Consider the following 14,236-nt stretch of genomic DNA (forward strand, 5'->3'; position numbering starts at 1 on the left):
GACAACTGGTACAATTGGGATAACTGATTGAGATAAGTGGGACAACTGGTACAATTGGTACAGTTGTGAGAAAATAGGAAATATTGTTATTCGTTAATGACTTAGTTTTTTTGGTTTTGTGAACAGAAGAGGATGAGCGGCCACACAAACATACATTTTGAGTATGGAGGATGTTATTATAAGGAAAGAGAGGAGTTTAAATGGATATCAAGAAGCTCCATCTATGCTATATCATTTAAAACCTCTTTGGATGAGGTAACATATCCGATGGTTGTAGATGGTATATGCAAGAAGATTGGGGTAAACGATAGTAAGAAGAAGCTCAAGTTAAGCTACATTCCGTTGGTAGCTAAGCCACTCAATGAGTCATGTATTGTTGATGATTGTGATGTGTATGTCTATCTAACAATTGTGGATAAAGAGGGACTTAGATCTGTATTGCATGTGGAGATAATGGAAGATTTGGAAAGAGATAAGATTCAAGAGTAATGGAATATTTTCATTATCTTGGATTTCTTGCAATATTATGTATTTTGGAGTAATTTGTAACCTAAAAATTAGGTGCAACCTAAAAATTTACGTCCAAACCCAGGCAAACTACGAACAACTAGGACAACTATTTGCAACTAGGACAAAAGAAGGCACACTAGTATAAAGTGGACAATTGGTACAATTGGGACAACTGTGAGAAACTAGGACAACAAGAACAACTACGACAACTATGACCATTTGGACAACTAGGACAACTAGGACAACTATGATAACCAGGACAAACTAATTTCTTTAAATTACTAAACATTAAACAAATACAGCCCTAAACCCTTAAATACTGTATACTCAACGACTACCACTAAACACTAAAATAAACCCATTATTTTCTGAAAATAAGATATACCATTTGTGTTTCTAATGAAATAACCCTTATGGTATAAGGCATTCTTTGACAATGGTTTCCATCTTATAAGAGGTTAAACGTAAAAATATGGGAAATACAAAAGTATGGGCGCGAAACCCTTGGGGCAAGTATAAAATGTTCAAGGGTTAAGGGGACAACTAAAAAAAGAATGTTCTTCTTAAAGGACAACTGAAAAAACTTAAAAATCGTCCAAAGGACAACTATGACAATTTTGGGACAACCGGACAACTAGGTACAACTATGATGTCAACAGAAAATGCACGTGTGAGAATGGCGGCTGAGGATAATATTATAAGTTATTTTCCTCTGTATTTGTCTTTTTTGGTTGTCGTTTACCGTTTTCTCTTTCATAGAAAAGGGTCAAAGGGTTCTTCTCCTCTTATTCTCTTTCCTAATTGTTGCCCCCAAATAGGTTTTTTAGGGTTTCCACCGCATAATGGATAAATATCAGATAGCCCTCGCGAAATTGGCTGAAAAGAAGAATGATGGCTCTTCTTCTGTCTTGCCTAAGAAGGATTACGGGATGACCACTAGATGGGGATCCGAAGTCAATGGAGTCAAGACCATTCTGCCATGCCCTGTACAAAAGGGAATTCCAAAGGTTTGTTATTGCGGCTTAGCTCCAATTGGGTGTTTAACTGACAACTCCGGGCTTGACAGGGGCCGGAAATATTACGGTTGCTTCTACGGCTGTTGTGGCCCAAAAAATTTCCCAGAAGTAAGTCAATTGGGTTTTCAATTTTGATTTATAATTTGAGTCTCATCTGAATTTCTGAGTTTCGGGATTTCAGGTTCCCAGTTGTGGCTTCAAGAAATGGTGGGATCTCGCAATACTCGAAGAAATTGAAATGTTGAATGATACTCAAGAAGCCATGCGGGCTTTGTTTGACACCGTTTTCTCCAAGTTAAATCAGTTAGAGTCAAAGGTGGCATCCATTGAAGAAGCTATAAAAAAGCGTTAAGGATGAAGAAGATGAGCTTTTCAGTTTCTTATTGACCTTTTTTCCCCTTGTTATGTTGCTACTCTCCTTTGATTTATTTTGAACTATTTCTCTTAAATAAAACAACGCAGTTGTACCAGTTGTCCTAATATATCGCATTAAGTTATACGAGTTGTCCTAAATAAAACAAGGAAGTTGTACGAGTTGTCCTAAATAAAACAAGGAAATTGTACCAGTTGTCCTAAACCCTAAACAGAAAACATAAGATTGTACCACAAAGAAAAACACATAATCTTAAACATAAACAAGACATTTTACTTCTTGGCTTCATGTGGTTGGGCTCCTTGAACATGTGAAAAACCCTGGCTGTACTCGGTTGGACCGAAGTAAAGCTTCTCAGACACCATCAGTTGACTACCATCATCGGCATCCTGAGATAAAAACAAGAAACACAATCATATGAGATTTAGTTGTCCCAGTTATCCCAGTTGTCCCAGTTGTCCAAATGCCAAACGTAATTTTGTGCAAATAGTTGTCCTAGTTGTCCCAGTTGTCCGTACCGGCTGGTTCTGCTTCCTTCAATGGTTCTTCTTCACCCCGAATTTCTTCATGGGTTGTTTCTTCATCATTCGCCACAGAGTTTGGTGTTATTCCGGGTTCTTTATCTTTCATATCTGCTTCTTCGCTGCGCTTGGGTACAGATTCATTCGAATCATATACCACGCCCTTAAGTCGAATTTTAGCTATCTAGTTAGGCTGGATTTAGGGTTTGTCTTGATGAAGTTAGAAGGCTAAATTATGTAATATATAGTACGGGAATTGAAGAAAGGGAAGCTGAAGAAGAAGCAGTTACAAAATCAAGTGTCGTTTCAATTTAAAGGGGAAATTGCAGAATTTTCGAAAGAAAGAAGGAAGTGGAGATAGCCGTTCGGGGAAGATGAAGAGAGAAAGAGGAGATCGTATTTGATTTTTGGTAAGTTTATCGAATGTGTTTGGTTTTGGAAATTAAATCCATTCGGTTCGGTTTTGTTTACCTAATTTTCGGTTTAATAATTTCAATTTTTTATTTCTGATTTCAAATTGATAAAGTTTTTTTTTTTACAGAAATTCCATTTTTTCTGGGTATTCGAGTCGAACATAAATCGGGTGGATTTTACCTTGGTATTTTTGTAATAAAAGAAACATATAGGGAGAAGGGTATAATTTACCTGGTTTTTGTTAATAAAATTAATTCATAAAGAAGTTAATTTTTAAAGATATGGTTTATCAGCCAACTTTTTGGTTTCTTATGGCTTTTCAGCCGCGCGTTCATCGGTAGGGAAAGACATCTAAAGTGTCTGACATGTGTTCATGTCCACAGAAATCTGAGAGTTATATTTCTATCATAGATTCGATTAATATCGATAGATAGAAAGAGGAAGAGGTTATCCTAAAGTATTTCTATCATAGATTCGATTTGTATTCGTGAAACAAATAACGACGATGCTCTCCGATCTTCCAAAGGAGATGGCAGAGGAGGTGCTCTCTAGGCTTCCGGTGACATCTCTGAGAGGAGTGCGATCGACCTGCAAAAAGTGGAACACTTTATCCAAAAGTCGCACCTGTACAATGCTTTACATCCGTGAAGCAAAGAAAAAGCAGAGGAAGGAGTTTCAAGTGGCAGTGATTCTCGATTGTAGGCTTTCTTTATTCAGCGTCAATCTCCTTAATCCATCTATAGATCTTATAGGTAAACTCATTAGCCTAGACGATGAAGATCGTGTTGACATGTATAAAATCTTTCACTGCAATGGTTTATTGTTATGCCAGACCAAAGACAGATCTAGGCTTGTTGTTTGGAACCCTTATTCTGCGCAAACAAGGTGATCGAACCCAGAACTTCTTTCCACTTGTTGGACAGGTATGCTCTTGGATACGAGAGGAATTATCAGTAATCGCTTCGTAGCCACAAAGTCTTGAGATTTGTGGATGAGCACGACCCGAGTATTTGTGAGTTTGAAATATACAGTTTTAGGTCTAATTCATGGAAGGTTCTTCATGTCAATCTGGACTGGGATATAGGATTTTTCTGACATGGCTTGTCTCTCGGTGGCAACACTTACTGGATTGCCCAAGATAAGAAACATGGAACCCATGGCCCTTTTTTCGTACTCTGTTTTGATTTCACAACGGAGAAATTTGGACAGCGCCTGCCTCTGCCTTTTCAGCCTTTCCGTCTAGATACTGTGGCTCTATCAAGTGTTAGGGGAAAACAGATTGCAGTGTTATGGCAGAAAAGAAGTTGTTCATATCCCTTGAAGATATGGATTAGCAGCAGGATAGAGCCCAATGTTGTGTCGCGGAACAAGGTGTTGCTAAGGGTTGATATGAAACCTTTGACCGGTTTTCCCTTCTTATTCTCCGCTGGAAGTTTCTTCGTTGATGAAAAGAAGAAGGTGGCGCTGGTTCTTGATAAAGAAGGAGATGGTGGAGGTACATCTGATTTTCGTACCTCCACTCGCAACATAGCTTACATCATTGGAAATAACGGCTACTTCAAGACAGTGGATCTTGGCGAATCTAGAAAATAACTTGTTGGCCACTTGGGTGCTCTTATGTTCCGAGCTCAGTGCAAATCAAGCAAGCTGCTCCACGAGCCAACCATAAAATAGCCTAATCTATTGTCGTTTAAAGTTTATAAGATTGTTTATTTTTTCATCTTTGATTTATTATTTTGTATCCCAGACAACATGGCCTTTGTTTCTTTTGCTTTGTGCATCCTGTTATATTATATATCCAACGCATTGCGTTTCAGAATACTCTGTGTGATCTTGTTTGGCTCTTCCAACGACACATCAGCCAAGTGCATTTTGGTTCTGCCTTTGTCTTGTAGGGTTTTCTTCTGTCTCGTAGGAGTTTTTTTTTTTTTTTTAATGTGATTTTGCATTGAACCTTTGAAGTTGGAGCTATAGTTTTTGTTTATACTTGGTGACAGAATCTATATCATAGTTTTAGCTGTGATCAGTTTGTATGTATGCTACTATGTAAGTTCCTCGTCTGTTTCCTATCTTGCCTTCAGCTTATATAATCTTTGAGGACTTAGAGTTACCACCGGAGCTCGACACACCCAAGAGCTCTGCAAATATACGCTCATCAGTTTTCGTGATGCCAACTCTGGGCATGCCTGTGAATCAAATCTGGAGCCAGAAGTCATCTCTTCCTGCTGAGCAGGCTGCAGCGGGTAGCTTTGACACTGCAATGCGTTTGCTTCACAGACAGCTTGGGATAAAGAACTTTGTTCCGTTGAGATCGATGTTCCTTGATCTGTTTACCGGAAGCCATAGCTATCTTCTGTGGTGTCACTTGCCATTGAGCGTGGGTGGAACGAATCTGCTAGCCCCAACGTCCGTGGCCCACCAGCTCTTGTTTATGATTTCTCTCAGCTTGAAGAGAAGTCTGAGTGGAATATTCCCGCAGATGTAGAAGCAAAAAGTATGTTACCTCCGAAGAAGAAGAACAAAAGGGGAAGACGTCAAGTAAGAAGGGTTCCATCAACAGGAAAACCTCAACCAAAGAAGAAGGCGGGTGAGCGTACTACTGGTGGTGAAGTAGCTATTGCTGAGCGTACTACTGGTGCTGAAGTAGCTATTGTTGAGCTTGAGAACCCAAGTGGTGGCGGTCGTGAAGTAGGTGGCCCAAGTGGTGTTGGTGGTGGCGAGTGAGCGTACTACTGGTATTTGTGGTTGTAAAACTAAATACTACTGGTATTTGTGGTTGTAAAACTAAGTACAACTGAGTACTAATGGTTATTGTGTTTGTACTACTAAATACTACTGGTTATTGTGATTGTACAACTAAGGCTATTGTTTTTCAAATGGGATTCATTTGAATTGTGTTATGGTTATTGTAGTGTATTTGGTGTGATTAACAATAGAAAGCTAAAACTTTTTTTTTTTTTTAAAAAAGGAAATATTCTAAGTGAAACTTAAAACCCAAAAAATAGCTTAAAACCCAAAAAATAAAGAAAAGATCATACGTTAATAAAAGATAAGTAGAGAATAGAGATGCTCTGCATCAATAACTAAGAGACTCTCTTCTTGGTTTTGGTTAAGTCTTCTCTTGGTTAGCTCCACAAAGCAGAACAATCGGTGGACTTGAAAGAAACAAGCTGTGAAGAAGTATCATAACCAACCAACCAATTGTTCTGTGCTCTGTTCCCAAATATTGCTTGTTGTGTCGGATCATTACACACAATCGCCAGACAATAAACACCTCCATTACCCATAAACATGTTGTACTTATCCATCTTAAGATCAGCACCTCCGGAGAAATGCATCGTCATCACCGGAAAAACTTCAATGTCGTCGGTCTTGTAGCAAAGCATCCCACCCGAGAAAGGTGCTCGTTCCACGTTCAAGAGGGCTTTATCAACAGAATCCTTCACTAGGTTGCAGTAGGTATTTGGCAAGTACGTGTACGTGGTTCCAGAGTCAATGACTATGTTCCCTTCCAAGGAGTGAAAACTTGTCCCCAACGTCTCAACTCTGTTCTCTCCAACGCTGATTGCGTCTAGGTTTAGGTAATAGTATTGAGGTTGCTCCTTGTTACTAAACATATTGGTTGCTACAGTTCCATCTCCTGCCACAATAGCATTACCTCCAAAGTTGATCTTGCTAGTTCCTTTACCGGAAAAGCAATAAGAGAAAAGACCTAGAAAGTTTTCACCCATCTGAGAGATGAGCGATGAAGGTCCCCAGTCTAGACCAACAATCCCCGAAGCGGTTGTGTGAAACCCTGAGCTGTTATGAGCACATCCAATGGTGGTTTCATTCATCACAAAGGGTTGGCCTGAAGTGGAAAGCAACGTGACCGTCTCTTTCGCGTAGTTTCCTTGGGAATAGCCTCCGCCTCCATAGTTCATCTCGTAAGGACAAGCGTGTCCGTGTTTCCCGCATCTTTTCTCTTTGTATGTTGAGGATTTGGAAGGGTCAAATATGGGACCTTGTTGGTTGTAGCAGTTAAGACAAGGCATACATTGTGTCCATATGAGTTCACTTCCCGTTTCTAAGACAGCTTCGATCTCCACAGGAGGAGTTCCCATTTGTAGTTTGATAAGATACGCGTTGGTGTCAAAGACTGTATCAGCGTAAGGAGATCCTCCATCGAGCTCGTTAGTGTTAGAGTGTCGAGAAGAAAAGGACTTAGAGCGACGTTGGATCAAGTCGATGGTGAAGCCACGAGGTGATGATGTGGCAGTGGTGGTGATTAAGAGAAGAGATGTAATGAGTTGAATAAAGAGAGCCATGGTCATTGTGGCTACAAGAGACATGGTGATCGAAAAGGAACTTTTGGTATTGAGACACAATGCTATACGTCTTCATTCATGCACGTATATATCATTTTGGACGTCTTATAGTAATTGTTAATGGTCCTGATTTGTCAACTTCGTCCAATACTGTTATATTTCCATTACGGTCTTGTTACTTGGGAGATTTTACATTGCGTTACTACTTTTGTCTTCGTCCAATATATTGTTATATTTCCATTACGGTCTTGTAGTGTTTGCGTAAATTGGAAATTACATCACTTTGTTACGGTTTTTGTCGCAATTGCTAATTTTCTTGATTTTTCAACTTCGTCCACTTTTTGGTATTTCCATAAGGGATCCATTACGGTCTTTGTATAACTTCCATTGCGGTCTGGTAACTTTGAAAATTTACATTTTGTTACTATGTAATTCTTATTTTTTTTTAATTTTTTTTTTTTGACAACACTATATAATTCTTATTTTTGTTGTCGAGTTTTCTTTTTTTTTTTGTTTATCTTGTGAAAATGGAAAATTAGGTAACCTTGTTATAGCGAAATGTAAATCTTCTCCGAATTTATAATTTTCAACTTCTTAAAGTACATTGATAGTGATAGCTTTAATTTTTTTTAACCATTACTATGCCGTTTTAAAGAAACAAAAGCATACATATCATACTCATGTTTTTTTTTTACAACATAGCATACACACATTCAATAGAAAACATTTCTCAGTCAAATCAAAAGGCAGTCGAAGCCAAAACGCACTTAACGGGAGGAGCCGAGCTGCAATGGGCAGAATAACAGTCTCTCCCTCTCCCTCTCCCTCTCCCTCTCCCTCTCCCTCTCCCTCTCTGCTTCAATGAACTCCTTCATCGTTGCTTGAGACTCCGAAGCAGCGAGTTGGAACCAACAAGAAACCGAGGCCGGTTCTTGTATCATATAATTACATTTCGGATATAACATACTAACCACGCAATGGTCTCAGATATACAAACCTGGAAGAAATGAGAAGTCGATATGAAGAACTAAGAAAAGATGAAGCTCTTTGAAACCCACAAACAAAAGCAATTGACATCAAGAGTGTGAAACCTTTCTAATTCAATGCAAATCGTCTCAAGAATCGAATGTTTTAATAAAGCCTGCTAGAAAACATTTAAGCTAAATGTATCCAAAGTCATGTACACAAATAACCACTTCAAATTAAGTTAGGACAATTTTAATCGTCTGGTCGTAGAAGTACTTCAAACTTCAAATTTAAAGAAGACACAAATTTGCAGAGACACAACTCAATGAACTACTGATATCCATTAGCAACTGCTTGCCTAATCATTAAAATCGAAAAAAATAAAAATGAATAGTGATATTATACTTCACAAATATGACTAAATTGCATTGGACTATTGGCTAATTAAGATGTTGCAGAGAAGTAGTGGTAAGCCACAACACAAACAAAGAGCAATCCTTTAGAGCTTAGAATAGATGTATCCAGATTCAAAACTAAGTTCTCTGAAATGGATAAATAATGTAACAACCCGATCTTCGGTTCCTCAAATATCGGTTTATTTCTGATTTTTAATTCTGGTCTATTTTAATTTTTGGTTATTTCTTATTAGACTTTTATATTTGTTTTCATTCCAAAACTCATCAGCCCAATTAAATAAAACCCTAACTATAAATACTCTTTTTCTAATCTCTTTCTGGTTTTTCCTAGCAAAGACAAAGTCCTAGCCTCTCTCTTTTTCCTCTCTTCCTCCTCACCTTCTTTTTCCCTATCTACTGCTTCCTTGCGTGACGTTTTTCCGGTGAGTCATGAAAAGCCACGTGAAAATCTACATATCAATATGAAGCCCCAAGTCTCAGCTTTCCGAAATGAACAAATTTGTTCAGATCAGAGATTGATGCCAGGAGTATGGCCATTTTCTGTCGGGTGTCGAATTTGGCCAAAGAAGAGAAAAAATATGTATTTACTTTCAGAAAGGCAAAAGTGAGGACTTATTGCTCTCACCCTCTCTTTCAAATACATGTTTTAATTTGTAGTTAATCTTTTCTTAATCCAAAGCTTAGATCTGATTGCTAGGATGTGGTAAATGAATGTTAGGATTTGCCATTGATTGATGATTGATGGTTGCTTGGGAGAAAAGTATAGAATATGAATTTAAGAACTATGGAACCCTAAAATATGGAACTTTGTTTGATGACCTGTTTAAATATCTCTTTGTTATAATTTGTTATAGAATTTCCATTTTAGATAATACAAAAATGATTAATATTGAAAGTAGTATAGAAAGGATTATTTGTGCAATTGTGACTTTCTAACTTAATGTCTATACCCTTCTTTCAACAACAACAACAAATTGTCTTTGTCTTTTCTTAGGGGTTTGGGGATTTTCACAAACTTAGAAAGTGGTGGAATGATGTTGATCTCTTTGATCAATCATATCGTCTCAGACCAATATGTCTTAGGTAAGTGTTTAATAGTGTTTTACTTAAGCATTTTTGTGGAGAATTTCATTGTATGTACAGTGGCGGACCTAGGATTAAAATTTGAGGGGTGCAAAAAAAAAAAAAATTGTTGTCTCAAGCTTTGATCTTAGGAAAGGGGTGTCAAACAGATGTTTTATATACCAAATGAGCCACAGAATCTTTAATTTCTCTTAACAAAATTAACAATTTATAAATTTAACCTGTGTCATATGACTCATTATAGTTCAACGTGGGTCCGCCTCTGTGTATGTATTTTGTTTTAGGGAACACTATAGTTTGGTGATTGTGTGTGCATACTAGACGAAGTCGATGGTAAAGGGGCACAAATACTTAACATAATTCACTTGGATTCTCGATGTGGTCTTCTTCATGAAAGTGATTTGATTTTTCAAGAGATCAGAAGCTTACTAATAGAGGAGTGAAGTTGTCATCAACCCAGATGATCACATACAAAGGACCCAAGAAGCATCAGAGTAGACAAAGGTCAAGTGGAGATTTCTCATTGAATTGTTTTGACTGCGGGCTGCAAGATTTTGAAATTTTCCGTGAACAATGGGCTTTCCAGGATATCTTTGAACAGGAGGCAGAAGAACTGTCAGAATCACTTCGAGAAAAGTCTCTGAACACATTTTTTCTTTTTTTGGATTTTTGAAAAAAATTTCTCAATAAAAGTTTTATTATGTTATTAGATGGATGTTTAAGTGAATGTATGAAACATGTTATGTTAAAAAAAAATACATTGTTTATAAGAATTAAAAGGCTATCGGCAACAAAATAAAATTATCTTATTTGATATAAAATACAACTGCACAATTTTTGAATTGAAACTTTGACTGATCATTTAAACGATTTGAACTAATAAATGTATTGAAATATTATTAATTTTTGAGCAAATCAATTAGCTAACTAACATCTAGCTTTTTTTGGTGTCTTTCAAATTTCTCTCCCCCAAACATTGGTTATAAATAAGAAGCATTTGAAAATATTGAGATTGGACTAATATTGTGATTAGAAGAATTAGAAAGACCAAGTTGGCATAGCTCTAGAAAACTTGAGATTGGAGCAGCATTGTGTTTTTTAACACCTTTGATTTGAATTCCGGTTAATTCTCGCAACGTTGCGGTTTAGTTTATAATCGCAATCTTGATTCTTTCGACCTTGTCTAAGAACTGGTCTTTATAATATCATTTTAGATGCATGTTGATTATACGTATATTACACTTTTAGATGCATGTTGTCCAACGCTGATCGCATCTAGGTTTAGGTAACAGAAACCATGTTTCTCCGGCTTCATAAACATATTGGCTGCTACAACACCATCTCCTGCCACGATAGCATTGTTTCCAAAGTTGATCTTACTAGTTCCTTTACCGGAAAAGCAGTAAGAGACAAGACCTAGGAAGTTTTCTCCCATTTGAGAGACGAGTGATAAAAGTCCCCAACTTAGACCAACAATGCCTGAACCGGTTAAGCTTAACCATGAACTGTTGTGAGCACATCCAATGGTGGTATTAGGCATGACAAAGGGTTGGCCTGAAGTGGATTGGATCGTGACCGTCTCGGTCGCTAGTGTTCCTTTGGAATAGCTTCCGTCTGCGTAGTTCATATCATAAGGACAAGTTTGGTCAGGGCCATATTCACATCTTTTCTCTTTGTAGGTTGAGGATTTTGAAGGGTCGAATAGTGGATCGGGTTGGTTGTAGCAGTTAAGACAAGGCAAACATTGTGTCCATATGAGTTCACTTCCTGTGTCTAAGACAGCTTCGATCTCCACAGGAGGAGTTCCCATTTGTATTTTCATTAGATCACTTTGTTATAGCGAAATCAAATGTTTTTTGTCTCCGAATTTATAGTTTTCAATTAGTATAATGATGACGATAGCTTTAATTAGTTTTATTATGCCGTTTCAAAGAAACAAAAACATACATAACATACACTCATGTTTTTTTTTTCATTTTTACAACCATAACATTACTCATGCTTATCTACGTACAAACACAGCATTCAAAAGAAAACATTTCTCACTCAAATCAAAAGGTGATCAAAGCCCAAAACGCACAGTTTCACCCTTGGGAGGAGCCGCAGCTGCAGTGGGCAGAATAACAGCTTCTCTCTGGCTCTCAATGAACCGCCTCATCGTCTCTTCGTCGACTCCAAAAGCCATGGCCAGTGACGTCAGATTGAGACTCCTAAGTAGCGAGTTCGAACCAACAAGAAACTGAGGCCGGTTCTTGTGAGCCGATGTGGTGAATCCGACAAACTCAAACGGTGCGATCCGAGACGCGATCTGGCAGAAGGCGAAGTAGCGAGGAATCCAGAACACATCGCCTACAGAGACTCTCGTGTTCATAGCAGAAGTTCCATTCGGAAAAACCACCTGAATCTCTCCGGAACCGGCCAAAACGATGCCGTATTCTGTCGCTGTTGGGTTCATATGAGGAGCCATCATTGATCCCTGAAATAATGTTTGATATTAGATCACTTAATCACGGTTAATTAATAATTGGTTATGGCTAAACCAAACCATTGACTGAGTAGTAGATAGCAAATCTATACTTTAATTTTGTTTTGTTTAAACCAAACCAATCTCTTGACCGGGTGGATATCACATCTATACTTTAGAATTGGTTTTAATCTAAGCCAAACCAAATAATTCTTAGCCGTTCTAGTTATGCAACAATATAAGACCGGAACCAACAAATTCTATAGAGCTTAGACAAACAACATTTTAACCAATCTTTTAATTCGCATAGACAGACAATTCGCTAGATGTTGCTAACATTATTAGATTATAAATCGAATTTAGTGGAGTATTATTCAAGAGATAATGAATTATACCGCGGTGAGATTTACGAGATAAACGCCAACACCAGAGTGTTTGAGAGGCTCGTAATCATCATAATCAAGAGCTTTACTCCATCCATAGTCGTTCTTGAAATCACTTTTCCGATCATAAATGTTGTACGAGTCCTCACACTTGGAAGATCCCGACCAGCGATTCTTTTCTTCGGATAGATCCAAGATCGATCTTACTATGTTCCTCCAAGACCACCATGGGATGTAGTCTTGGTCTTGAGAGGTTCCTTGTTTCATCTCCAATAGTTTCTTCAGATGCTTATGTTTCTCTTCCCCTCTTAACCCCAAGAACTCAGTCCACATTGTGGGAGCATGTTCCCTGATGTGCACAATGGGACCACGGAACTGACTCATCATCAATTTTTGCAGCTCTGGTCGAGAAACCTATGAATATAAGACCGATATGAGATTGAAAATGGTACATAACCAATATAAGAATTTTAAACACCAATTTCTACACATATCAAAACAATTGCAAAACAAAGTTCATATTTGTAACTAATAACCATTTATCAGTGCTCAAGAAATATTTTGCAAAATGTAATCGCAAATGCAAACTAACAATCGACCAAAACCTTAAAAATCAATTAGGTTGAAATGTACTAACGTTTAATGCTGAAGTTAAAGTGTCGGGATCAAAGCCGGCGAGTACAGACATCTGGCCTCCACCTATATAGAAAGGCTACACAGCAGCAACAAACAACAAGTAAGCCAAACGAAAAATTCTTTAAATATTGTGACTTTAAGTAGCCCTAATTATATTGTTAAGTACTTGGAAGGTTTCGAGTCCGAGGCTTTGAGTTGGATCAATGCTGGCAATAACATGAAGTTGTTGGCCTCGGCCTGTGTTGAGTAAATAAAATACAGAACCAGCCGGGATCCAGTAGATATCTCCTCCTTTCAATGTTTTTTCTCCGAAATCGTCTTTGCATATCACTCCAAGCGTTGCTTCACCTGCAAGCAAACACATGTTAGCAGTGAAAGAAAATATGAGAGAGAGAGAGAGAGAGAAAATGAGGGAGAGAGAGAGGGACCTTGACGAATAAAGATGAGGAGGCTGGAGTCAAGATATTGAGGGACAAAGAGGGTTTGAGGTTCCATTGTTAGAAACCCTATGTGCATTGGCTTCTCAATGATCCTTCCTTTTGGAGAAATCACAACTCTCATTTCTCCACCTTCTGATTTGAATACTCGTCTCGACTCTTTCATGATGAACCCTCCTCTTCCTCTTTCTCTTTCTTCTCCTCCTCCTCCTCCTTCTCCTCCTCCTCCTTCTCCTCCTCCTCCTCTTCCTCCTCCTCCTCCTCCTCCTCCTCCTCCTCCTCCTCCTCTTCCTCCTCCTCCTCTTCCTCCTCCTCCTCCTCCCCACTCTTCCTCCCCTTCATAATCATACCCATTTGATCTCATCATCACAACTCCAAGAAAAAACACCACCAGAAGCAAAAACGTAAGAATTCTCTTGTTTTTCTCCATTTTTTCTCTCTATCTCTCTCTCTGTGATGATTTAGAAAATACTTGTAAGAAAGGTGCATGCGAGTATGTGTTAAGTAGGAGAATGGAAAATGACACGTGTGGAGCATGCAAACATATGGAGCATTCGTGTCTATGCACGCAGTTTCTTTTATTAGAGTTTGATATACATCAACGTTTTCTTTCCACCACCTCTCATTTCATTATCTCGTTTTAGATTCCTCCTTAGTGGATAACTATTTAATTATTTGAGATTAGGGGAGATCAAATAAATCATAGGTAT

The 14,236-nt window shown here is 38.1% G+C and overlaps 3 protein-coding genes and 1 pseudogene across 3 annotated transcripts; 1 reads left to right on the plus strand and 3 right to left on the minus strand.

The window, feature by feature from the left end:
- Positions 1-3,176: 3,176 nt before the first annotated feature.
- On the plus strand, positions 3,177-4,647 carry LOC18028051 (annotated as a pseudogene).
- Positions 4,648-5,959: 1,312 nt separating this feature from the next.
- LOC18028052 (aspartic proteinase CDR1) lies at positions 5,960-7,168 on the minus strand. Its single transcript, XM_006409811.2, has one exon. It carries the CDS (start codon positions 7,163-7,165, stop codon positions 5,960-5,962), a length of 1,206 nt encoding a protein of 401 aa, XP_006409874.1. The 5' UTR covers positions 7,166-7,168.
- A 3,663-nt stretch (positions 7,169-10,831) lies between these two features.
- LOC18028053 (aspartic proteinase CDR1) lies at positions 10,832-11,416 on the minus strand. The gene has a single exon (XM_006409812.1). It carries the CDS (start codon positions 11,414-11,416, stop codon positions 10,832-10,834), a length of 585 nt encoding a protein of 194 aa, XP_006409875.1.
- An 89-nt stretch (positions 11,417-11,505) lies between these two features.
- On the minus strand, positions 11,506-13,978 carry LOC18028054 (vicilin-like seed storage protein At2g28490). Its single transcript, XM_006409813.2, has 5 exons — positions 13,518-13,978; positions 13,256-13,437; positions 13,091-13,165; positions 12,466-12,867; positions 11,506-12,082 (listed from the first exon to the last, which is right to left on the minus strand). The coding sequence occupies exons 1-5, from the start codon at positions 13,954-13,956 to the stop codon at positions 11,669-11,671; spliced, it is 1,512 nt and encodes a 503-aa protein (XP_006409876.1). The 5' UTR covers positions 13,957-13,978; the 3' UTR covers positions 11,506-11,668.
- Positions 13,979-14,236: the final 258 nt, after the last annotated feature.

The sequence above is a fragment of the Eutrema salsugineum genome, unplaced genomic scaffold (genome assembly GCF_000478725.1).
Source record: "Eutrema salsugineum unplaced genomic scaffold, Eutsalg1_0 scaffold_10, whole genome shotgun sequence".
Lineage (NCBI taxonomy): Eukaryota > Viridiplantae > Streptophyta > Magnoliopsida > Brassicales > Brassicaceae > Eutrema > Eutrema salsugineum.

Coding starts and splice junctions, on each gene's coding strand:
- LOC18028052 (XM_006409811.2), bottom strand. CDS start 7,165: ATGTCTCTTGTAGCCACAATGACCATGGCTCTCTTTATTCAACTCATT.
- LOC18028053 (XM_006409812.1), bottom strand. CDS start 11,416: ATGGGAACTCCTCCTGTGGAGATCGAAGCTGTCTTAGACACAGGAAGT.
- LOC18028054 (XM_006409813.2), bottom strand. CDS start 13,956: ATGGAGAAAAACAAGAGAATTCTTACGTTTTTGCTTCTGGTGGTGTTT. Junction 13,438..13,517: donor CCTCATCTTTATTCGTCAAG/GTCCCTCTCTCT, acceptor GTTTGCTTGCAG/GTGAAGCAACGCTTGGAGTG. Junction 12,868..13,090: donor CTTTAACTTCAGCATTAAAC/GTTAGTACATTT, acceptor TTATATTCATAG/GTTTCTCGACCAGAGCTGCA.